At 37.7% G+C, this 27672-nt stretch overlaps 1 protein-coding gene across 6 annotated transcripts in view; it reads left to right on the forward strand.

The window, feature by feature from the left end:
- The window catches only part of LOC126259678 (zinc finger protein 726-like), a 148143-nt gene that overhangs the window by 89750 nt on the left and 30721 nt on the right, over positions 1–27672 (forward strand). For all 6 annotated transcript variants that reach the window (XM_049956633.1, XM_049956635.1, XM_049956631.1 and 3 more), the window contains one exon: positions 22982–23118. In XM_049956633.1, the coding sequence (XP_049812590.1) occupies positions 22982–23118 (137 nt within the window). The remainder of the gene's footprint in view (positions 1–22981; positions 23119–27672) is intronic.

Raw genomic sequence — 27672 nt, forward strand, 5'->3', positions numbered from 1 at the left:
CGCTTCACACAAGGAGCAAGATCATGTGCTGTGTAACTGCAAGGACATGACATCACACTTTGTGCCAGTCGCAACACATGTTTACATGAGTGCTGGGCCTGTGGCCGGCCGGACTGCTGTTTGCGAACAGACTGCAAGGCCTGTTTGTTGCAGCTGTCTAGAGAATAAACAGGCTCTACTTCAAAACTGTCTGATGCGCTTTTGCAGGAATCTTTATAGTCAGTAACCTGCAGAACCTGTCCAAGGAAGGGTCTGAGCATTTAAGAATCTGTTCCCAAATTCGAGAGTCAGCTACATTATGCGTGATGGCATCATGAAACATCACATCACTTTAGTATTTGACACAGTCGTATTTGATCCTACACTGTCTAGTAAGGCTTTGCAAGTCAGTTACCACTGACAGTATGTCTGTCCTTCTAGCTTATTCGACCTAAGGAATTCGTAAAGGGCAGCTACCACTTGAACCCTGCCCTCATAATACTCTAAGCACCTGCAGTAGGGACTCATATAGTACTAGTCCAGGGCAGGACGGTGGGAAATAACTTGGTGCATAGCCTATAAATAGCCACTCCTGCAGTGGCCAAGTCATAAGAATATTAGTCAGTACTATGTATGTGATGTGCTGTGGTGTGTCCATTGAACTGTGTAGCGTACTCTGTTTGGTCTTCCTTTACCTCATCAAACATATGAAATGGTGACATATATGCAGGTACTGCAGGCGGCTGCCGCTGTTGAGTCCGGCATCTCATATGAAGTCACCTGCGCTGTCATGAAGCAATTCATCACTTCAAGCAGTGTGCCATTCATTGACTTTCAAACTGAATAGACTAAGTTAAATCAACTGCAGGTGGTACAGTAGGCAATTGCGGCTTAATAGCCATATTAATTAAGCAATGCACAAATACAAACAGCAAATATCAAAAATAGCATAGAGGGAAAAAGGGGGCTGCAAAAGCAGTAAACTCAGAACCTAAAACATAAAGAACACACGCAAGACAAACTTTGGGGTCACAAAAGACAACAAATTGGGGGAAAAAACAAAAAGATGACAGAACAGACGGAAGTCAGTTTGAAGAATTGACATAACAGAAAGGAGAGGTTGGTTACAGAGTGGTGTGGCAAACTGTCGTCATAGCAAAGCTGGACCAAAGGAGAAATGATTAGCAAACAAGTTAACATAGCAAACAGAAGATTTACTTAACTTGTATTTTTCCAAGTGTATGAAGAATCATTACAAAGAATACAGCAAGAAGTAGAATCCAACTATCAGTGTCAACAAGGATGAGGCTCTTTGAACTAATCACGAACAGTGGCGTCAGAGCCGTGACTAGGTGGTGTCAGCGTAACATCACATAGTGAAGAGACTCCAAGTGTGAGTGGACTGCGTGGCTGCTGCTGGCCGTCCTACATTGTGTCAGCAGAGGGCACTCATAGTCCAGAGCCACTAGAGGTGTGGCTCAGTAGACATGCACTGTTGGGTGTGCCGGGTCCCTCACGAACATTATCAGCATCGGACAGAAACTTGTAATTCCATTGTCAACTTTGATGCCCACGTGGTGGTATTGATACATATACTCCTTTATCCAGGCCCATCCCTATTCTGAATGAAAAAGGTACACTAATATGCTCTGTTGTAAGTGCTTTCCAATTCAGGTAGCTGTAATTGTTGGAGACAGAAACATTGTAGGCTACAGTAAATTAATAAATTGTTGCTTAGTTTTAACAAGTGCTGTAGACATATAAACACAATTGCTGACTTTGTTGCGAATGAGCGCATTTTGCAAACTATGTCAGTTTAATCAGTGTTTATTTGCTATTGTGTCATACAACTTTGTTATTATGTTGTCCTTAATTTATCATTATAAAACACACACACACAAATTGCAGAAAAATAGATGAATGATTTGACATGAAAATCATTGGCTTCTAAATTCATTTCATCCTTTGCAACAGTTGTTGAAACTCATGGACAAAAAGGTGTCATAGATGCAGATACATTAGACTTCCTTAGATGGCCAATCTTACCCCATCAGCAAACATTAGTTCTGTTGTGTCATCTGTTAGAGAAGGCGAAGAAACCCTGTGTTAATGTGATAGTGCCAATGCTTGAATTGCCTTTGTAACAAGTAAATAAATCAAGCATATTTCCTGAAAGACAAAAATGTGCAACAGCGACATAAATTTATAAATGCAGTAATCAGTGACTAACCTTTAATTACACACTTATCTGCAGCCCCTCCCCCCTTTTTTCTTGGGGGGGGGGGGGGGGGGGGGAGCAGAGGTGCGAGGGAAGATAGCATACAATGCAACATTGAATTGCTTTTCTGGAAATTACATTTTAACAGTGACTCAGTTCAGCTTCTGTATTGCTTTCTCTACTGAAAAACAATGTATGATCTCACAAACTCAATCCTAGTAGAATTAAACAGGGACAGTCACCTTGTTGACATATTCTGTGATCCTGACAAGATCTTTATTGGGTGTATCATAAACGCCTATTAGAGAAACTAAAACAGTATGGCATTAAAGGTTTTCCCTTCACATGAATGGAGTATTATCTTGACAGTATAAAACCCTACATCTCATTAGCAAGTGGTTTATTGTCTATTGACGTCTGTCTAGAGATCTTTGGCCGACATTTATTCAGTGGTTTTTCTTGACATTTCACCAGCATGAATGGTTGGCATTGTCAGAGGTTCACCCTCCATTGCTGGAGATAAACTGGAGGAAGCCTGCGGATGGAGAGTATATGTGCACCAACATTTGAGGGCTTTTTGTTGCTCGTTACTGCTGTGGTTGTCTTCTTGCTACCTGCAGTGGCCATCCACTGCAATGCAGGAATCCAAGATCCATTCACCTTGAAGCTTTCTTACTTCTTGTTGAAGCTATTACCATAGTTGTGAATTGCTATGAATTGTCTGGACAGTTAGTTAGCTACATTTTCCATTGATCGATAGCACGGAAAAACCGTTATGATGTGGAACATGTCAAATGCACAAGAAATGCGCACAGGAAACAAGGTGGTGATGGGTTGTTTGTTTTTTTTTTTATTATTATTATTATTTTTTTTTTGTACCTAAATATTTCTATTCTATTATCTACACCATTCCCTTAAATGGCACAAAATGCGTGTATTATATCTCCAGATTTATTTACTCATATTCAAGAATTCATCTATGGTATAGAAGGAGTTGTCAAGGAGGTATGATTTCAATTTGTTTTTGAAACTATTACTGCTGTCTGTCAGACATTTTATTTCATCTGGTAATTTATCAAAAAGTTTTATAGCAGCATATTTTACCCCTTTCTGTGCCACAGATAGGTTAAGTAAAGGATAGTGTGGGTCTTTCTTTTTTCTGGTATTGTAATCATGAATGTTGTTGTTGATTTTAAATTGGTCCATGTTGTTGAGAAAAAATTTCATTACTGAGTAAATGTACTGTGAAGCAGTTGTAAGACTTCCTAACCTTTTAAACAGATGCCTACAAGATGTGCAATTATGAACCCCACACTTTATTCTAACTACTTTCTTTTGAGCAGTAAATACCTTTTGCGTAAGTGTTGAGTTGCCCCAGAATATTAATCTGTACGACATCAGAGAGTGGAAGTATGCAAAGTATGTTAGTGTACTAATTTCTACATCCTCAAAATTGGCAATTATTCTGATTGCAAAAGTTGCTGAACCTAGTCACTTTAGGAGATCCAAAATATGACTTTTCCAATTAACATTCTCATCTATATGTACACCCAAAAGCTTAGTATGCTCTACGCTGGCTACTTCTTTTGATGTGTTATGTTTATTGAAGGAACTATACTTTTTGCAGCAGAAAATTGGATGTGTTGTGTTTTTCCAAAGTTCAGAGCAAGCCCATTTGCAGAAAACCAATTAATAACTTTTCCAAATACCTTATTTGTATCATTTTCTATCGGACTTTCTTTTACTGTTATGTTTGTATCATCAGGAAACAGTGTCATTTCAGCATCTTGTTTCACATAAGAAGAGAGGTCATTCACATATATCAAGAACAGGAGGGGACCCATGATCGAACCTTGTGGAACACCTAATGTAATTTCACCCCAGTTCGATGAAGTGGCAAACTCCTTTGAATCACTTGAAGCATATAAAGAGAATTTTTGCTTCCTGTTCTGTAGATATGACTTAAACCACTCATATGCTGTTCCATTTATAACATAGAATTGTAATTTCTCTAACATAATGTCATGGTCCACACAATCAAATGCTTTGAATAAGTCACAGAATATTCCTACTGGTGATGTTTTACTATTTAAAGACTCTATTATGCAGACAGTGAAATTATATATTGCTGTCTCAGTGGAACAGCATTTCTGAAATCCGAACTGTGATTTGCTAAATATCCCATTACTGTTGAGATGGCTAACCACTCTTGAGTACATTACTTTCTCAAAGATTTTTGAAAATGCTGTAATCAAGGATACTGGGCAGTAATTATTGACATCTGTCGTTTCCCCCTTTTTGTAGAGAGGCCTGACAATGGCATATTTTAACCTGTCTGGAAAAATACCCTGAGTCAGTGATGCATTACATATGTGACTCAAAACATCAGCTGTAATTGCTCCACATTGTTTTAATAACTTGTTAGAGATGTCATCTACTCCAACAGAACTTTTATTTGTCAAAAATTTAATTATTTTCCTTATTTCACAAGAGGTTGTTAAATGAAACTTAATCTTACTAAAAATTTTCAAAACTGGCTCTTCCATGTGCTGCCTGGCTTTTTCTTTTGTACTATTCTCACCAGCTTTTTCTCCTACACTTAAGAAGTGATTGTTAAATACATTTGGCTAACTGTGTCCTGTTGGTTAAGATGGTCTCATTCTCTTTAACAGTAATGCTACCTACCCCAGTGGTTACTTTTCCTGTCTCCCTTCTAACAACATTCCATATTAATTTGATTTTATTGCTGGAGTTGTTAATTTATTCTCTAACATACATATTTCTTGATTTCCTTAAAACTTTTGTCAGTATGTTACAATAATTTGTATAGTGTAAAACTACTTCTGGATCTTTACTAGTTCTTGCTGTCTCATACAGTATTCTTTTTCTTTCTGGAGACACTTTAATACCTGTAGTAATCCAAGGTTTCTTTGAAAAGTTTGTGGTGTTACATTTAGTAATTTTCTTTGGAAAACAATGTTCAAAAATGGATATAAATTTATCAAGAAATATGCTGCATTTATCATTAGCATTTGACTTATTATATACATCTTCCCAGTTTACATTTCCTAAACTTTCTCTGAAGTGATCTATAGATACCGGGTTGAGCACCCTCACACTATTACTTAATGGTTTCTGAAGTGTATACCCTGCTAGGTTTTGTGAGTTAATCAGTTGTGCATCATTGTCAGATAATCCATTTGCCACAGGGATAGCTTGTGTTTGTTCTACATCCTCTTGCTGTACAAGTATATTATCTATTAGAGTACTACTGTCCTGAGTGATACGTGTAGGGAAATTGATCAGTGATTCTAAGTTATATGTTGTTAACAACACTTCTGGTTCACTTTTCCTATCAGAATTGCTTAGAAAGTTGACACTGAAATCACCACAGATTAATAACTTCTTCTTTTTGTCTGACAGACAGCATAATAGGGAGACAAACTTGTTTTTATGAATAGCTCCCAGTCTCCCAGTGGAGACCTTGACACTGTTGCTAATATCAACACAACATTATCTAGCTGAAGTTCACATGCACAAACCTCAAAGTGCTGATCAACACAAAATTTGCTTACTTCAACAGTTCTGTATTTATACCTTTGTTTTATGAAAATGGCAACTCCTCCTTTATCCATACTAGATCTACAAGTGTAATATGCTAAATTATACCCATTTATACTGACATTTTCCATCCCCACAATTACCTGGTACTCAGACGGACAAAGTATATCAATCTCATTCTTATTTTTGAGATCATCTAAACACATTATCAGATCATCTACTTTATTTTTTATTCCCCTGATATTTTGGTGAAGTAAGTTGATACCACCCTTAGCTTTATCCCTATTTGCTGTGCATGAAGTTTCTTTTCTTCTATTTTCCTTGGTTGTTGTCTGTCTGGAATTTGGCTTTAACCTAAAAAACCTGTCTGCCTGGCAGGCATGATAGCTCTTCTTCACACTGAGAACCTCCGTGTCAGTGAATTTTATTATGTGATTGGTCTCTCTCAGCACAAGCTCCTCCATGTGAATTTCTCCACATGTACCAACTTGCAATATCATATATGTTCATTAATCCTGGTATTGATGGGTCATCCAGTCATTCTAACATAGACTTTACCACATGTACATGGTGTGTGGGACATTCCCAACATTGCTAGAGGATCTCACTCGTCCTTTGCCAATCTGAGACACTGTTTGAGCTTCTTGATCAGTTTGCAATTAGCTTTTATGCCATGTTTGTGCAATATATGGCTGATATGGGGATGTATGGTACTGAGGCTATATTTGACGTTTCATCTTCCAATGTGTCACTTCACCCTGTGTTAGGTTCATGACACTTCTTACGCAATTGATGGAGTATCCATTCCTTCTCATACTGCATTCCAGGTATTGTATCTCCCATCTGAGATGCTGAGGCCTACATATTTGTCTTGTGGACATGCACACAATCTGAAATGTAAATTTAAACTTCATTTAACAGTTAATTGTAACATTTCAAATATAATAATAGCAGTGTTAATTAAAACCGTCCTACTGTTTTTTATGACTGCAGTCCAATTTGTAGAAAGATATTGGTACCCAAAAACTGGTGCTTCTGTGCATTTCTGTTTGTTGAACACCATGTGTTACATGACAAGTGCCAAACAAAATTAGAGCAGGGCTAATGTTTGTAGTCATATCACTATGTAGTCCATGACAAAACATTTGCTCCTGTATTGCACAGTGACTAACAATGTAAATGTTTGTGATTCATGAAGTTTTCCAGGCACAATGAATATTCCATGAAGTTTTGGGTTTGCACCTTCCCATCTTCGGTGAGTGTTTTATTCTGGAGATTGCTGGTGCATGTTGCTAAGTTCATAACAGGTATTGGAATGGAGGCACATGCACATATATTACTACTGTATTCAATATGGCTGCCAGTGTCAAAGTGCAACATGTTTCTCTGCGGAAAAGAGTTAATTTTGCCGTTAAAAAAGGAGGCTTATGCAAATTGTTAAGACGAAATCACGAAGTTAAATGAATGTGTGTCCAGCTTACAATTTATAATAAGTGCTCTGAAAGTGGATATCTCGAATTTTCAGCTTGGATAAAGTGAGCCGAGTACTCGACAAGTTCTGCAAAGCATCATGCCTGCTAGCGAAAAGTGGATTAAAGTCACTTACAAAAACAGCACGCAAAAACTGCAAAATCATGTAAACTGTGAAAGTACCGGTGACACAATCTTTGTGCATGAGAACCTTTTTGAAGTGCTCTCAACTGTAGACTGTGATATCTCAACAAGCTACATTGAACCACATGGAAAGAAAAGGACATCAGAAACAAAGTCAAGAACGACAGAGTCACTTTCAACCACAATTAAAATCAAGTGTCCCTCAAGTTGGATTATCGACTAATATGAACAAAAAGACAAAACAAACAGTGCCACCACGCAACATCCAAGTACCAGTAGGCCTAAAAACAGTTATCATCAACCAGCAAAAAAATGTAAAATAAGCCTATTTGCAGATAGTCAAGGACGGAACATAGCAGCTGAGTTTCAGTCTAGAAGCAGCCACAAAATAACTAGCATAGTGAAACCAGGTGCAAAATTTCAGGCAGTGACTTCCATCAACCATGACATTAAAACAGCAACAACAAATAATGACTGTTTCATGTTCTTAGTGGGAACAAATGACGTAGCAAAAAAATGAAATGAAAGAGCTAGTGATCTCACTTAAAAGAAGGCTACATGAGCTGAGAAGTTCAAACGTGATTGTCTTCTCTGTTCCACATCGACATGACTTGCCAATCTGGTCGTGTTTTAATAAAGAAGTGCAAATAAACAAATCCTACATGTATGCACGAGATTAAAAAATGTTGCACTTGTGGACATAAGCTGTGTAGGAAGAAGATTCCACACATTCCGTGGCTTACATCCCAACAGACTAGGGAAGGACTTAGTTATATAATGAATCCAAGAAATAGTGACAAGCAAATTGAATGATCAGTGTTGTGCTACAGAGACCATCCCTCTCAAAGGCAAAAATAATGAATACTTGGGAGAATCAACCATGAAATGCCAGGTTAGTAAAACAATACATTGACAGGACAAGAGCGATGTTTTTTTTAAGACAATAAAACCTTCCGCCAGCGCAGCACCAGATGCAAGTGTATGTGTTTCATATGTGCCCCAAGCAGACATCAGTCCACATGAGAATGATTTATCACTTTTGTATTATAATGTACAGGGTTTAGGATACACAATAGATGCTTTTGAATAATTTATCACAGGTCTATCTCCACATGTAGTAATAGTTACAGAACACCAGAAAACAGTGAACGACATTCAATATTGCAAATTAGAAGGCTACAACTTAGCTACGTTCTACTGCAGAACACACAATAAAGGTGGTGATGTTGCTATGTACTAAAGAAAATGTAAGTTCATAACCATCACGGAAAAAGTGCTATGGGGGAACAATTTCTGTGCTGGCAAAGATTTTGAAATTGCAATTCTTAAAATCACATTTTGCACTGTTCCTTTCTGTGTAATAGGTGTGTATAGATCCCCCTGTGTAAACTTTGATGTTTATCTGGAAGCACTTGATGGAGTTTTAAGTAAAGTAATGTCAGGCTGTAGAAGGGTAAATCTTGTCATACAGGGAGATCTGAACATCAGCACTTTATATGATGGTCAGAAAAGCAGATGTTTCACAGATTGTATCCTGTCTTATGGGGGCTAAAGATCTTCTTGGACTAGTACCCACCAGACTAGCTAACATACATAGTAGTTCAATTGATCATGTTATCACAAATTATAACCCCATCATCTCAACAGATATAATAAATGGTCACTTCTCAGACTATTTAGGCCAGGCACTCATGTTAAAATGTAATAACAAATTCAAACCAAGAAAAATGTATGAGCACAGGCTAATATTATCTGCAAACAACATTGCTACACTAAGACACATTTTAAGCCAGGAATCATGGGAATCAGTTATGAATTCCATTGGAATCAACAATAAATGGAATATGTTCACAGAAATTATGACTGAGCAATTAAATAGAGCCATGCCATTAAAAAAAATTGAGTATCCAGAAAATACATCCTTCAAAATCAAAACCTGTGCCATTAGAATTTAAAACAAAAAAAGACCTGAAAGAAAAAATGGAAAACATCGATATTTTACACAAACTGACTATCTCAGAGTTACATACAGATCTGTACAAGCAGTACAGATATAAGTACCACAAAGAAGTCATGAGATTAGTGCTGTTGTTGTTGTGGTCTTCAGTCCTGAGACTGGTTTGATGCAGCACTCCATGCTACCCTATCCTGTGCAAGCTTCTTCATCTCCCAGTACCTGCTGCAGCCTACATCCTTCTGAATATGCTTAGTGTATTCATCTATGCTCTCCCTCTACGATTTTTACCCTCCACGCTGCCCTCCAATACTAAATTGGTGATCCCTCGATGTCTCAGAACATGTCCTACCAACCTATCCCTTCTTCTAGTCAAGTTGTGCCACAAGCTCCTCTTCTCCCCAATTCTATTCAATACCTCCTCATTAGTTATGTGATCAACCCATCTAATCTTCAGCATTCTTATGTAGCACCATATTTCGAAAGCTTCTATTCTCTTCTTGTCTAAGCTATTTATCTTCCACCTTTCACTTCCATACATGGCTACACTCCATACAAATACTTTCAGAAACGACTTCCTGACATTTAAATCTATACTCGATGTTAACAAATTTTTCTTCTTCAGAAAAGCTTTCCTTGCCATTGGCAGTCTACATTTTATATCCTCTCTACTTCGACCATCATCAGTTATTTTGCTCCCCAAATAGCAAAACTCCTTTACTACTTTAAGTGTATCATTTCCTAATCTAATTCTCTCACCATCACCAGACATAATTTGACTACATTCCATTATCCTCGTTTTGCTTTTGTTGATGTTCATCTTATACCCTCCTTTCAAGACACTGTCCATTCAGTTCAACTGCTCTTCCAAGTCCTTTGCTGTCTCTGACAGAATTACAATGTCATCGGCGAACCTCAAAGTTTTTATTTCTTCTCCATGGATTTTAATACCTACTCCAAACTTTTCTTTTGTTTCCTTTATTGCTTGCTCAATATACAGATTGAATAACATCGGGGATAGGCTACAACCCTGTCTCACTCCCTTCCCAATAACTGCTTCCCTTTCATACCCCTCGACTCGTATGACTGCCATCTGCTTTCTGTACAAATTGTAAATAGCCTTTTGCTCTCTGTGTTTTACCCCTGCCACCTTCAGAATTTGAAAGAGAGTATTCCAATCAACATTGTCAAAAGCTTTCTCTAAGTCTACAAATGCTAGAAATGTAGGTTTGCCTTTCCTTAATCTTTCTTCTAAGATAAGTCGTAGGGTCAGTATTGCCTCACATGTTCCAATATTTCTATGGAATCCAAACTGATCTTCCCCGAGGTCGGCTTCTACCAGTTTTTCCATTCGTCTGTAAAGAATTCGCGTTAGTATTTTGCAGCTGTGACTTATTAACCTGATAGTTAGGTAATTTTCACATCTGTCAACACCTGCTTTCTTTGGGATTGGAATTATTATATTCTTCTTGAAGTCTGGGGGTATTTCGCCTGTCTCATACATTTTGCTCACCAGATGGTAGAGTTTTGTCAGGACTGGCTTTCCCAAGGCTGTCAGTAGTTCTAATGGAATGTTGTCTACTCCCGGGGCTTTGTTTTGACTTAGGTCTTTCAGAGCTCTGTCAAACTCTTCATGCAGTATCGTGTCTCCCATTTCATCTTCATCTACATCCGCTTCCATTTCTATAATATTGTCCTCAAGAACATCGCCCCTGTATAGACCCTCTATATAATCCTTCCATCTTTCTGCTTTCCTTCTTTGCTTAGAACTGTGTTTCCATCTGTGCTCTTGATATTCATGCAAATGGTTCTCTTTTCTCCAAAGGTCTCTTTAATTTTCCTGCAAGCAGTATCTATCTTACCCCTTGTGAGATAAGCCTCTACAGCCTTACATTTGTCCTCTAGCCATCCCTGCTTAGCCATTTTGCACTTCCTGTCGATATCATTTTTGAGACGTTTGTATTCCTTTTTGCCTGCTTCATTTACTGCAATTTTATATTTTCTCCTTTCATCAGTTAAATTCAATATTTCTTCTGTTACCCAAGGGTTTCTACTAGCCCTCATCTTTTTACCTATTTGATACTCTGCTGCCTTCACTATTTCATCCCTCAAAGCTACCCATTCTTCTTCTACTGTATTTCTTTCCCCCATTCCTGTTAATTGTTCCCTTATGCTCTCCCTGAAACTCTGTACAATCTCTGGTTCTTTCAGTTTATCCAGGTCCCATCTCCTTAAATTCCCACCTTTTTGCAGTTTCTTCAGTTTTAATCTACAGTTCATAACCAACAGATTTTGGTCAGAGTCCACATCTGCCCCTGGAAATGTCTTACAGTTAAAAACCTGGTTCCTAAATCTCTGTCTTACCATTATATAATCTATCTGAAATCTATCAATATCTCCAGGCTTCTTCCATGTATACAACCTTCTTTTATGATTCTTGAACCAAGTGTTAGCTATGATTAAGTTATGCTCTGCGCAAAATTCCACCAGGCGGCTTCCTCTTTCATTTCTTAGCCCCAATCCAGATTCACCTACTATGTTTACTTCTCTCCCTTTTCCTACTGACGAATTCCAGTCACCCATGACTATTAAATTTTCGTCTCCCTTCACTACCTGAATAATTTCTTTTATTTCATCATACATTTCATCAATTTCTTTGTCCTCTGCAGAGCTAGTTGGCATATAAACTTGTACTACTGTAGTAGGCGTGGGCTTCGTGTCTATTTTGACCACAATAATGCTTTCACTATGCTGTTTGTAGTAGCTTACCCGCAGTCCTATTTTTTATTCATTATTAAACCTACTCCTGCCTTACCCCTACTTGATTTTGTATTTATAACCCTGTATTCGCCTTACCAAAAGTCTTGTTCCTCCTGCCACCAAACTTAACTAATTCCCACTATATCTAACTTTAACCTATCCATTTCCCTTTTTTAATTTTCTAACCTACCTGCCCGATTAAGGGATCTGACATTCCACGCTCCGATCCGTAGAACGCCAGTTTTCTATCTCCTGGGATTAATAGCAGAAAGAATCAGCCAACAGATACAAGGTTCAGATAACATTTCAAAGATTTGCTGGTCAGTTGTAAATAAAATCAGAAACAATGAAACAGAAACTAAAATTTATAATGTACAATTAACTGTGAATAATGAAGATATCTCTGACCCTCTTCTAGTCAGCAATATTTTTATAATTACTTCATAGATACTGTCAAAGATGATGTTTCTATGAAACAGGATATACAGCACTCATTTGAGACCTGTAACAAACAGAACTGCAGTACACTACCCACAGTAAGCACATGTGACATTCTGCAGCTCACTGATAACCTCGGAAACAAAAATCAGCAGTATTAGATGAAATTTCTCCATATCTGCTGAAGAAATGTAAACATGAACTAATGAAATCACTAGCTCATCTATTAAACTGTGATCTCAAAGACGGTGTGTTCCCTGACAAGTTGAAACTATCTGTAGTGAGACCAATACACAAAAGGGGTAAATAAAGCATGTACAGAACTACAGACCCATTGCCCTAATCTCAACTTTCAGCAGACTTATAGAGAAAATAATGTATTTTTAAAAAATCTTGGAACATACAACAATGCTAACATATTAAATGATTTCCAGCATGGTTTCGGAAGAGGTCAAAGTACCATGTCAGCAGCAATACTATTTGCCCATAATGTACTTGAAAAAAAAAAAAAAATGAAAAATCCCAAACAGCAGGAGTATTCCTGAACCTCTCAAGGGCTTTTGATAGAGTACATCGTGATGTGCTCTTATCAAAAACTGCAAAGAGTGGTGTCACTGGAAAACTTGTGCAATTGGTAGAAAAATATTTAAAGGGTAGACAACAGTGCACAGAGATTATGTACTCTAATGGAGAAATACTGGAGTGGAGAAGGTCAAGTATAAGGAATATACATTTTGGTGTTCCTCAGGGCTCTATTATGGGTCCAGTCCTATTCATATGCTATGTACATGATTTCCCAAGTTCTCTTGACAATAAGCAGTTGATCACTATGTATGCAGATGATACATCTGTTGTCTGCTATGCAGACAATGAGCCCAGCCTATTTGAAGATATACATATCTTTATTGAAAGGGCAAGAGCTCACTTTGAAAGAGAGAACCGAAAAGTAAACATAGAAAAAACTAATATTACTCATTTCAAACCAAGTGGTCCCAATAGACAAAGTACTGTGATTGATGAAATTCTACCAAAAACCTGTACAGATTGTAAATTCTTGGGTTTATGCAATTTTAATCAACTTTCATGGAAGCAGCAAGCCGATTATGTCTGTAAAAAAAAATTTAAAAAAATAAAACCCAGTCTATATGTATTAAGAATATTATCACCATATCTTAAGTCTGAAACCCTAAGGACTGTATATTATGGATTAGTGCATCCTTTCTTGTCTTATGGAATAGTACTGTGGGGTGGGACATGCCAAACTAATAGGAAAAGAGTTTTCATACTGCAGAAGTGAGCCTTGAGGATCATAGCAAAAGTAAGACCAGGAACTTCTTGCAAACCCCTATTCATTAGACACAATACTCTCACAGTTTATGCCATGTATATACTAGAAACTATAATGCTAGTGAAAGAAGACACTAAGATCACAAAGAGAAACATGGATATTCACAACCCTGAAACAAGGAATAGAAAATGTTTTCATATGGTTAACAGAAGATTAACATTAACAGTGAAAAGCACCTATGTCAAAGGAGCTGTTGTTAATAACTTGTTACCAAATGAAGTTAAGATAGTGACAGGAGATACTTTTAAAAAGCGAGTCAAGCAATGGCTTATCCAAAAATGCCCTTATAACTTGAATTTATCATGAATTAAAATGTAATAATAAATAGTGTAAACAAAGAAATTCTAATTGTAAAAACGTTATTCTTAGTTGAAAATGCACATGCATGTAAAATTACATGTTATGAGCAATAAATTGAATTGAATTCCCTCTGCCACGTTTAGCACACTCTTTAAATATTACTCCATCTGTGGTGCGCAGAGACATGCATAGTAGTGATAGTGCATATAAGCCCACGTTTGGGGTACAAGCTTGAAAAGCTGAAGTTCAGATGTCAAATTACTGTAATTAACTGTCACTAGACCTCCCATTAGGCAAAATATGTTTTCTTTCTGAAGATATTAAAGAAATCACTGGGTGCCACACCTTATCAATTTGAAAGCCATCATAAAATATTGTGCCGTACATATTTCCACAGATTCTTTAATAATTGTATTCCAGAAGGATCTTGTCTGGGCCCAGATTTCTGTGGCAGAATAATCCATACAATGTTCCTGTGTAGATACAGTGCTCGACTTTGGCTGACTTATTGGGCTGTGAAAGGTGGGTGTGATGATCATGTTCGCGGCATCTTTCATGTATGATGCATGTGGTCTGACAAAGTAGGCTTTGCCACACTGGCATGGTATTCTGTAGACTCTGGCCTTCCACAGTCCTAGTCATACTTCACTGAACTAAGAATAACACAGGTCTTTGTAAGTGGCCAGGAAATTACTTTAACATGATGTTTCTTCATGGTTCTGTCTAATTTCAACAAAGTATTGCTAGCTTGTCAAAGGAACATTCTGGACTTGAACAGCTATTTCCTCTCTTGATCTTTCGAGTGGTCACGTTTCCACTTTAAAGTTCCACTGATGTGATGTGGAGAAAATCCATCATTTTCAAACCCAGATTGTGAGTGTTCCACCTGCTTTGCAAGGGTGCCTCCATCAGACAACATGTACTTGGTGCACCAATGTTCAAGGAGTCCCCATTAGGTTATGGAGGGTGGTGGCAGCCAGATGCTTTCAAAAAAAAGGTCTGTATGAGTTGAGTGGACTTACAGAAAGCTAAAGTGATTGGTCTGCTTTCCTGCTGATCAAGATGTCCAGTAGCTCCATACTTATCAGTCATATACAATAGTGTGCTAGTTGAAAAATCCATACCTAAAGACTGGAAAGTTGCGTAAGTCACATCGGTACTCAAGAAAGGAAATAGTAATCCGTACAATTACAGACCCCAATGAGTGTTACAAATACTGTAATGTGTTCAAAGATTATGAATTACATCAAATAAGACAGTTTATTGACAAATAACACAGATTCAGAAAATAGTGTTCTTGTGGAACACAAGTAGCTCTTTATTGTCATGAAGTAATGAGTGCTATTGACGGGGGATGTCAAATTGATTCCATATTTTTAGATTTCCATATGGCTTTTGACACCATTCCTCACAAGCAACTTCTAATCAGATTGCGTGCCTACAGAGCATCATCTCAGTTGTGTGACCTGATTCATGATTTCTTGCTGGAAAGGTCACAATTCATAGTAATTCACAGAAAGTCATCAAGTAAAACAAAAGTAATATCTAACGTCGTTCCTCAGGAAAGTGTTACAGGCTCTCTGCTGTTCCTAATCAACATAAACTGTTTAGGAGACAATCTGAACAGCCTTCTTAGAGTGTTTCTAGGTGATGCTGTCACCTGCCATCTAGTAAAGTCATCAGATGATTAAAACCAATAGCTAAATGATTTAGGCAAGATACCTGTGTGTGTGTGTGTGTGTGTGAAAGTGGCAATTGACCCCAAATAATGAAAAGTGTAAAGTAATCCATATGAGTACTAAAAGGAACAAAACTAAAGGCTGTGAATTCAGCTAAGTACTTACAAGTAAATTAAATTGGAACAATCACATAGATAATGTTGTGAGAAAGGGAACAAAAACTGTGATTTATTGGCAGAACACCTAGAAAAGACTGCCTATGCTTCACTTATCCATCCTCTTCTGCAGTATTGTTGTGCAGTGTGCGATGTGCGTCAGATGGGATTGACAGAGGACATCGAAAAAGTTCAAAGAAGGGTGATTACGGAGGACATCGAAAAAATTCAAAGAAGGGCAGCTTTTTTTGTATTATTATGAAATGGCGGGGGGGGGGGGGGGGATGACGACACAGATATTATACATGAATTGGGGTGGCAATCATTAAAACCAGGGCATTTTTCATTGCAACAGGATCTCCTCATCAAATTTTAATCACTAGCTTTCTTCTCCGAATTCATAAATATTCTGTTGGTGCCCATCTACATAGGAAGAAATTATCAGGATAATAAAATAAGAGAAGTCAGAGCTCACACTGAAAGATTTAAGTGTTCAGTTTTCCTGTGCTCTGTTCAAGAATAGAATGTTGAAAAATTGTTTGAAGGTGGTTTGATGAACCCTCTTCCAGGCACTTAATTGTGAATTGCAGATCAATCATTTAGATGTAGATGAGACATAGACACAGCAGACAGCTGCCCTTCTCCACTTCCATCATAAGTTGTGTATTCTTGTGAACTGAATTCAGATGCTGCAAAAATCATGACAACTCTTCTGTACTATGGAGCCACAATCCAAAAAGTATCACCAATGTATTGCTAGAGGAAAAAATATTATGTGACAGTAATCTTCCAGGCACTTACAAGGACCTGTGCTGTTCTTGGCTCATTTAAGGGTATCTGGGATTGCCAGAAGCTGGAGTCTACAGAATGTCATGCCCCTATGCAAAGACTACAACAGTCCGACCATAGACACAGAACATGAAGGGTATGTTGAAAACCATCTCCATGCTCACCTTCGCAGCCCAGTAAGTCATACACAGCCAAGAATTGTATCTCCACTGGACATCATATGGAGTATTGTACCATGGAAAAGAAATGACTGCAATGAGATCCTTGCGGGATTCAGTTAATAAGGACACTGTGGAAATACCTTTGGCAGAAGATCGTACTAATCATGATGGCTGTTTTCAACTGGATAAAGCAGGGAGACCCAGTGATTTCTTTAGTGTCATTTTGTACCCAATGAAATGTCTAGTGACAACTAATTGCATTAATTTGACATCTGAATTTTAGCTCCATGAGCCCACATTCTGCCAGAGAAAGTGTATGCAATATCACCATTACACAGGCAGATGCGAATCACAAATGGAGCAATATTTGAAGAATGTGCTTAATCCAATGAGGCCACTTATAACACAGTAACTTCAGCGCATGCACCCCCACACCTATTTTTGGTATAAACTTAGTGATGTGCACCAGCAACTCCACTTCACTTGAAGATAAGTGAATAGCTGTTAGCCAAAATATCATGGCAAGATGTCAACATCATCCTGAAACTTCATGGAGTGTAAATGTGTACTTGACACTGAAACATGTTTACCACATCTATAATACTAAGTGACTAACCCAAAACCTGGAACAAAATCTGAAACCCAGTATCAGTTGCAGGTTGCCTATTAACAGCTTCCAGGGGCGACAGAAATTTGATTTTGAATATTTGCATAGTTATTGGCTGAATATAAATATTTACAATGCCATAATAATCTACTTGTTGGGGGGTTATAACCTTATGTTAACAGTTTAACACAGTATGTCAAGTATTGCAGTCAGGAATTAGGAATTGTATGCTTGTCTTAAGGTAGCATAAGAGACAGCACACAAATAACCGGCCTTTATTCATCTTGCATATGAGAATGAGAGCACTTAGTGATGTCCAGCGAACTTTACACATAATTTCAAACTTTTACAAAACTTTCTCTCTCTGACACCCATCATAACATGATGAAAGGAAAAAAGATTTAATACTTACTACATTTTCACTGTCCATGCAGTAAAATTTCAGCATTAGACATGATGTTCTAGTTTATTACTTCCTTACTACCAACTCTATTTGTAACACAGTTCACAGACAGTATCCACACAAGAAAGGATTTCCAAGATGGAGGAGAGAAGAAAATTTAAAAACAGGAACACTGAAGATGCAAGAAAGATGTACTGAAGATTAAATAATGAACTGCGAAGAGAAACAGAGCAGGCTAGGAAAAAATGGCTAAAAGAGGAATGTGATGCAATTGAAGAACTGGACAGGAAGGGAAGATATGACTTACTATACAACAGAGTAAATACTTTGACATGGGATCAAAACAGAGCAGGAAGTGCTACTATGGAAATTTTGATTAAAGACAAAGAAGTAGTGTACAAAGATCGTGATGGTGTCCTCCAGAGAGGGGAAGAATATGTAAAAGAGCTATATGAAACAGATCGCAAACCAGAAACTCTGGAACTTGAATCACTCAAGAGTGTAAATGATGACGAGAAGGGACCAACCATCGTAATGGAAGAAGTAAAGTCTGCAATGAAAAATGGCAAAGCGGTAGGTACAGATACGATACCAGGAGAAATATTAAAATGCTTGAACCAAGATGGAATAAGAGAAACATTGAGGTTATGTAATAAAACATATGACAGTGATGAATGGCCTGAGGACTTTCTGGTATGAATGGTACCATTAACAAAAAAAAAAAAAAAACAAGGAATCAAGAAATACAGTGGGCACAGGACAATCAGCCTCATTTCACATGCAACCAAAGTGATGTTAAGAATAATTAATAAGAGACTTGGAAAAGTAATGGAGGAGAATCTTGGCGAGGAGCAGTTTGGCTTCAGACGGAATACGGGCGCCAGAGGTGCAATAGGGGTCCTACGAATCTTGGGAGAAAGGTTTATTAAAAAAGGAAGAGACCTATATATGTGTTTCATCGATCTAGAAAAAGCATTTGACAATGTGTTTCGGGACAAGCTGGCGACTATAATGACGGAAAAAGAGAGTGGACTGGAAAACCAGAAGACTCGTAAACTCATTATATCTTAATCAAAAAGCCTCAGTTAAAGTGAGAGGAGAAAGTACAAACTGGATCAGAGTAGGAAAAGGAGTAAGACAAGGATGCTGTCTTTCACCTAACCTTTTCAACCTCTACTTGGAAAATATGATTGACCAATGCTCATTAGATGACAAAGGAGTAGAAATCGGAGGAAGAAGAATAGGGTGTTTGAGGTTTGCTGATGACATGGTCCTTCTAGCCACAGGGGAAAAAGAATTACAGGATTTAGTGGACACCATTGAAGCTAACGGAAAAAATTATAGAATGAAAACTACCAGGAAGAAAACAAAAGTATTGGCACTAGGAAATAAAGAACTAACAATTATACTGAATGGAGAAATACTAAAACAGGTGCAAAATTTTAAGTATCTAGGAAGCAAGATAAACATCAACTGGAAGTGCACCACAGAAATTAAAACAAGGGTAGCAATGGCAAAAGAGGCATTTTATAAAAAAAAAAAAAAAAGGAGAATTTTCTGCAGCAGTCTGGACAGAGAACTCAGGAAGAGACCCATAAAATGTCTTTTATGGAGTGTTCTTCTGTATGGCGCTGAAACATGGACTTTGAGGAAGAAAGACAGAGAAAGGCTAGAAGCTTTTGAGGTGTGGACATGACGGAGGTGGAGGATGGAAAGAATAAGTTGGATGGGCAGAGTAACAAATTAAGAGGTACCGAGAAGAGTGGGAGAGAAAAGACAGTTACTAGATGCAATAAAAAGAAGAAAAAGAAATTGGATTGGGCATATATTAAGAAAGAATGACGGACTGATAAAAACAGTTTGAGAAGGTTATGTTGAAGGGAAAAGGAAGTGGTGAAGGAAGAGATTTCAAATACTGGATGACGTGATGGACAGCACAATGTACAGTAGCCTTAAGAAGGAAGCAATGGATCGCAGAAAATGGAGAGGCAAAGGACATGCAGAAAACTGATGATGATGATGATGATGATGATGATGATCCACATATACCACTGAATGTACTTGCAAAACATTATCATTGTCTGACACATAATTCAGGAGATATATGTCGTAGACATTTAGATGCATGTAAAACTAGCTTCTGCTAAGAATGGCATCCAGTAAAATTGCAGCATCAGATGTGTGTTTTGATTCATTATTTCTTTAAAACTAGTTTTATTCACAGCACTCTTTGCAGACAGTATCTACATATATCACTGAATATTCCTGCAAACTTATATTATTTGATGACACGTAGTTCAGAAGATAAGACGTCATAAACATTGAGATGCGCAAAATACTGGCTGTTGCTTAAAATGGGCCACAAAGTACCCAGACTACCTTCACACAATGTTTTATAATGAGAGCACCAGCAGCTTCCAAAAGACTTTGCACATAATTTCAAACCTTTTTTAAATTTTTTCCCACTTAATGTCAAATAATTAATGTATTAACTCATTTGTAAGGTAATCAGATGTTTGAACCTGTTTTATAGATGGGAGTTTGATTCTTTAAAGCATCAGGGATGTACTAGTTGATATTATAAGTTCATGTTTCAGACTTGAAATCCATTTTCTTGTATAAATAACACAAAAAAAATTATTTATTATTTTACTGTGCCCGGATGGTGTACTGGTCAGTGTGTCTCACTAGTAAGCAGGCAACCTGGCTTCGAATCCTGATCAGGCACAAATTTTCAGCTTGCCCCATTGTTATCAGTCAGTGTCCATTGGCAGCTAATATCTTTAATTCCTTTGTGTCTTCATTCATAGTGACTGCAGGTTCAAAATGGTGTCTGTTCTTTTGGATATGTCTGACAGAACAGACACCACATATAATATATATTTATTTTTTTTCATATAATAATTATCTCATAGTGATATAGGAATTGTCATGGTAATACAATAAAAATCGATAGCTCAAAATATAAGAGATACATAGAATACACAAGTGTGCTCTATAAGGGTAGGATAGATGGTTAACCATGGTATTCATGAAGGAACCATCCTGGAATTTGCCTGATGTGATTTACGAAAGCCACAGAAAACCCAGATCAAGATGGCTGGACAGATCATACCCACCTCTCGAATATTAGGTTGGTTTCTTAAGAGCAGCACTGCCTTATTTGGTTGGTCCCTATTATACAATATTCTTTGATTTACACACAATTTAATACTGATAACTTACGTTCTAAAAGATAGTCTTGCTCTTCATCATCGCTCACACAAAGGCCACTGATGATTTGTGGACCATGAAGGTGCTGCTATGCTCCTTACACTAACTCCAGTCTGTTCAGAAAATTGACTCCAGGACCACCAATTCATCTGTGCTCCATGGTAGTTTAGTTCCATCTATTGTGATCAAAACAGTGATGACTCTGTGGGCTGCATGAAATGGTCTCTCTCTCTCTCTCTCTCTCTCTCTCTCTCTCTCTCTCTCTCTCTCTCTCTCTCGTGGAACGGAATGTGTGATTCATAGAAAGAACTGAAATTTTTGTAGGAGTCATTGCTTAAGTGCTAGTTGAAGATAGTGTTGGTTATTTTCAGTTAATGAGTTGAAAATTTATCTCCTAAAATCTATGAGGAGATGACAGGGAGGTTATATTGTATATGGTGAGGTTTTAGTAATCAGTGTTACTCAGAATTATATGCCTAGACGTCATAATTACTTTTCTTTTGCCTAACCACCACTAAATATTTTATCTTGAAGCTTTATGTCTTATAAATAATTACTCAACACAGTGATTTTCTTTAGCCCAAGTATTTGTGCACCATTAACAATCTTAAAAAGACCACTGCAAGATATAAACAAAACATTAGCTGTGTATACCTTCACTGCGGTTGCACACTAAATATGTATGAAGATGAATATTGATGAAGCAGATACATTTTTAAGCATATTTTATGTCTAGAAGTGTGTGTAGCATGCTAGACTGGATATCCTGTGGCCTTAATGATATTGATTTCAATCATGGGCAAGGCTGCTTCATAAGAAGAGACCTCATTGAAGGTGAAGGTTATTTATGGGTAGAAACACAAACGAATGTATTTGCAACAGCGAAGCTGAAGGCTTAATAATTACAAAATAGTCAAAGATAATGTTACATTCACGAAGTTCAGTGCATTAGCTTATGTTATCCCACGTAAAGTACCACAGAAATATCAGGTGATCATGCCCCATAACATTATTAACTGAAAATATTGTGTGTAAATAAATTGAAAGACCTAATACTGTTTGATCACTTCTCTGCTAGTCAAGCACCAAAATTGACCATAACCATGAAATATCTGGGTATTAATCTGGAGTGATGTAAGGTTGAACAAACACCTTCAGCTAGCTGTTAGGATGACATAATCTAAAGATTTGTAGTTGAATCCTGTGCTGGTACACATTTTATAGAATTTTCTTTTTTAAATTATTTTTTATAGTAATGATGTGTATTTGTAATATATCTTGTGGTGTTTGTATTCATCTTCAAATGCTTATGGAAATTATTTCATTTTTTGTTGTTTCACATGATTATCTTTTCATAATGTAGTACCTTAATGGTTGATACCTGAAAATCACATGTTGTGATTTCATTGTTTGTGACAGGATCACTAAATTATCATATTAGCAGTCATTTAGACTAACTTTGTGGTACTTCTGGAGAAGTGTACAATACCTCATATTTTTATTATTATTCAATAAGTATTACACTGAACGCATGTGCTTTTGCTGTACCAGCAACAAGAGTACTCGTAGACAATTGTTTCTTCAGCAGGAATGAGGACATTCTTAATTGTATGACAGCTAAAATGTAAGTGCTTCTCAGACAGGTTATTTGATGCCTTGGCCCTAATTAGTGTACCATATAATTTGTATTTCATTAACCAGTAAAAAAGGAATATTGTAAGATTCGTAAACAAATATGAGGAAAAATAAAAAAATGATTTTGATGGAATTACTAAAACTGTTCTCATAGAAAACTGTTTCAGGTTAAGATCACAGATCCACTTCCAAAACAACTGTGCATGGATTGTGTCAATAAAGTCAACATGTTTGATGATTTTGCTGAAACATGTGTGGAAGCAGAAGGGAAGTTAATAACAATGATGAAACTAATGCATTTCAGGTAAAATTAATTGTTTCACTTTAGCAACTTGGGAATAGCATATATCCAAAGCTCTTAATTGTAATTGTATACATAAGGTGCATGCTTTTTATTGTAGTTAGTTGAATCTGTTATTTTAAATGTTTATTTTATGGCCTTATTTTCTATTGTCCACATAACCTTTTTTTGTCATTGGTAAGTAATATCCCCCTGCCCCATGAACCATGGACCTAGCCGTTGGTGGGGAGGCTTGCGTGCCTCAGTGATACAGATAGCTGTAGCATAGGTGCAACCACAATGGAGAGGTATTTGTTGAGAGGCCAGATAAACGTGTGGTTCCTGAAGAGGGGCAGCAGCCTTTTCAGTAGTTGCAGGGGCAACAGTCTGGATGATTGATTGATCTGGCCTTCTAACACTAACCAAAACGGCCTTGCTGTGCTGGAACTGCGAATGGCTGAAAGCAAGGGGAAACTACAGCCGCAATTTTTCCTGAGGGCATGCAGCTTTACTGTATGGTTAAATTACGATGGCGTCCTCTTGGGTAAAATATTCCTGAGGTAAAATAGTCCCCCATTCTGATCTCTGGATGGGGACTACTCAGGAGGACGTTGTTATCAGGAGAAAGAAAACTGGCATTCTACGGGTCGGAGCATGGAATTGTCAGATCCCTTAATCAGGCAGGTAGGTTAGAAAATTTAAAAACGGAAACGGATAGGTTAAAGTTAGATATAGTGGGAATTAGTGACGTTCGGTGGCAGGAGGAACAAGACTTCTGGTCAGGTGAATACAGGGTTATAAATACAAAATCAAATGGGGGTAATGCAGGAGCAGGTTTAATAATGAATACAAAAATAGGAATGCAAGTAAGTTACTACAAACAGCATAGTGAACGCATTATTGCGGCCAAGATAGAAACGAAGCCCACACCTACCACTGTAGTACAAGTTTATATGCCAACTAGCTCTGCAGATGATGAAGAGATTGATGAAAAGTATGATGAGAAAAAAGAAATTATTCAGAGAGTGAAGGGAGATGAAAATTTAATAGTCATGGGTGACTGGAATTTGATAGTAGGAAAAGGAAGAGAAGGAAACATAGTAGGTGAATATGGAATGGTGGTAAGGAATGAAAGAGGAAGCCACTCTGGTAGAATTTTGCACAGAGCATAACTTAATCATAGCTAACACTTGGTTCAAGAATCATGAACGAAGGTTGTATACATGGAAGAAGCCTGGAGATACTGGAAGGTTTCAAATAGATTATATAATGGTAAGACAGAGATTTAGGAACCTGGTTTTAAATTGTAAGACATTTCCAGGGGCAGATGTGGACTCTGACCACAATCTATTGGTTATGAACTGTAGATTAAAACTGAAGACACTGCAAAAAGGTTGGAATTTAAGGAGATGGAATCTGGATAAACTGAGAGAACCAGAGGTTCCCATTAGGGAATGATTGACAAGAATGGAGGAAAGAAATACAGTAGAAGGAGAATGGGTAGCTTTGAGATATGAAATACTGAAGGCAACAGAGGATCAAGTAGGTAAAAAGATGAGGGCTAATAGAAATTCTTGGGTAACAGAAGAGAAACTGAATTTAATTGATGAAAGAAGAAACTACAAAAATGCAGTAAATGAAGCAGACAAAAAGGAATACAAACGTCTCAAAAATGAGATCGGCAGGAAATGCAAAAGGGCTAAGCAGGGATGGCTGGAGGACAAATGTAAGGATGTAGAGGTGTATATCACTAGGGGTAAGATAGATACTGCCTACAGGAAAATTAAAGAGACCTTTGGAGAAAAGAGAACCACTTGCATTAATATCAAGAGCTCAGATGGAAACCCAGTTCTAAGTAAAGAAGGGAAAGCAGAAAGGTGGAAGGAGTATATAGAGGGTCTTTACAAGGGCAAGGTTCTTGAGGACAATATTATGGAAATGGAAGAGGATGTAGATGAAGATGAAATGGGAGATATGATACTGTGTGAAGAGTTTGACAGAGGACTGAAAGACCTAAGTCAAAACAAGGCCCCGGGGGTAGACAACATTCCATTAGAGCTACTGATATCCTTGGAAGAGCCAGCCCCTGACAAAATTCTACCATCTGGTGGGCAAGAAGTATGTGACAGGCAAAATACCCTCAGACTTCAAGAAGAATATAATAATTCCAATCCCAAAGAAAGCAGGTGTTGACAGATGTGAAAATAACCGAACTGTGAGTTTAATAGTCCACGGTTGCAAAATACTAACACGAATTCTTTACAGATGAATGGAAAAACTGTTAGAAGCTGATGTTGGGGAAGATCAGTTTGGATTCCATAGAAATGTTGGAACACATGAGGCAATACAGACCCTACGACTTATCTCAGAAAATAGATTAACGAAAGGCAAGCCCACATTTCTAGCATTTGTAGACTTAGAGAAAGCTTTTGGCAAAATTAACTGGAATACTCTCTTTCAAATTCTGAAGGTGGCAGGGGTAAAATACAGAGAGCGAAATGCTATTTACAATTTGTACAGAAACCAGATGGCAGTTACAAGAGTCGAGGGACATGAAAGGGAAGCAGTGGTTGGGAAGGGAGTGAGACAGGGTTGTAGCCTATCCCCAATGTTATTAATTCTGTGTATTGAGCAAGCAGTAAAGGAAACAAAAGAAGAATTCAGAGTAGGAATTAAAATCCATGGAGAAGAAATAAAAACTTCGAGATTCGCCAGTGACGTAATTCTGTCAGAGACAGCAAAGGACCTGGAAGAGCAGCTGAACGAAATGGACAGTTTCTTGAAGGGAGGATGTAAGATGAACATCGTTGTTGTTGTTGTTGTTGTGGTCTTCAGTCCTGAGACTGGTTTGATGCAGCTCTCCATGCTACTCTATCCTGTGCAAGCTTCTTCATCTCCCAGTACCTACTGCAACCTACATCCTTCTGAATCTGCTTGGTGTATTCATCTCTTGGTCTCCCTCTACAATTTTTACCCTCCACGCTGCCCTCCAGTACTAAGTTGGTGATCCCTTGATGCCTCAGAACATGTCCTACCAACCGATCCCTTCTTCTAGTCAAGTTGTGCCACAAACTTCTCTTCTCTCCAATTCTATTCAATACCTTCTCATTAGTTACGTGATTTACCCATCTAATCTTCAGCATTCTTCTGTAGCACCACATTTTGAAGGCTTCTATTCTCTTCTTGTTTAAACTATTTATCGTCCATGTTTCACTTCCATACATTGCTCCACTCCATACAAATACTTTCAGAAATGACTTCCTGACACTTCAAATCTATACTCGATGTTAACAAAATTCTGTTCTTCAGAAACGCTTTCCTTGCCATTGCCAGTCTACATTTTATATCCTCTCTACTTCAACCATCATCAGTTATGCAAAACTCCTTTACTACTTTAAGTGTCTCATTTTATAATCTAATACCCTCAGCATCACCCGACTTAATTCGACTACATTCCATTATCCTCGTTTTGCTTTTGTTGATTTTCACCTTATATCCTCCTTTCAAGACACTATCCATTCCGTTCAACTGCTCTTCCAAGTCCTTTGCTGTCTCTGACATAAATACAATGTCACCGGCGAACCTCAAAGTTTTTATTTCTTGTCCATGAATTTTAATACCTACGCCTAATTTTTCTTTTGTTTCCTTCACTGCATGCTCAATATACAGATTGAATAACATCGGGGAGAGGCTACAACCCTGTCTCACTCCCTTCTCAACCACTGCTTCCCTTTCATGTCCCTCGACTCTTATAACTGCCATCTGGTTTCTGAACAAATTGTAAATAGCCTTTCGCTCCCTGTATTTTACTCCTGCCACCTTCAGAATTTGAAAGAGAGTATTCCAGTCAACATTGTCAAAAGCTTTCTCTACAAATGCTAGAAACGTAGGTTTGCCTTTCCTTAATCTAGCTTCTAAGATAAGTCGTAGGGTCAGTATTGCCTCACGTGTTCCAATATTTCTATGGAATCCAAACTGATCTTCCCCGAGGTCAGCTTCTATCAGTTTTCCCATTCGTCTGTAAAGAATTTGCGTTAGTAATTTGCAGCTGTGACTTATTAAACTGATAGTTCGTAAATTTTCACATCTGTCAACACCTGCTTTCTTTGGGATTGGAATTATTATATTCTTCTTGAAGTCTGAGGGTATTTCGCCTGTCTCATACATCTTGCTCACCAGATGGTAGAGTTTTGTCAGGACTGGCTTTCCCAAGGCTATCAGTAGTTCTAATGGAATGTTGTCTACTCCCAGGGCCTTGTTTCGACTCAGGTCTTTCAGTGCTCTGTCAAACTCTTCACACAGTATCATGTCTCCCATCTCATCTTTACCTACATCCTCTTCCATTCCCTTGTATAGACCCTCTATATACTCCTTCCATCTTTCTGCTTTCCCTTCTTTGCTTCGAACTGGGTTTCCATCTGAGCTCTTGATATTCATACAAGTGGTTCTCTTTTCTCCAAAGGTCTCTTTAATTTTCCTGCAAGCAGTATCTATCTTACCCCTAGTGATATACACCTCTACATCCTTACATTTATCCTCTAGCCATAATCCCAATCCCAAAGATAGCAGGTGTTGACA

Source organism: Schistocerca nitens, chromosome 5, assembly GCF_023898315.1.
Source record: "Schistocerca nitens isolate TAMUIC-IGC-003100 chromosome 5, iqSchNite1.1, whole genome shotgun sequence".
In the NCBI taxonomy this organism is placed as follows: Eukaryota; Metazoa; Arthropoda; class Insecta; order Orthoptera; family Acrididae; genus Schistocerca; species Schistocerca nitens.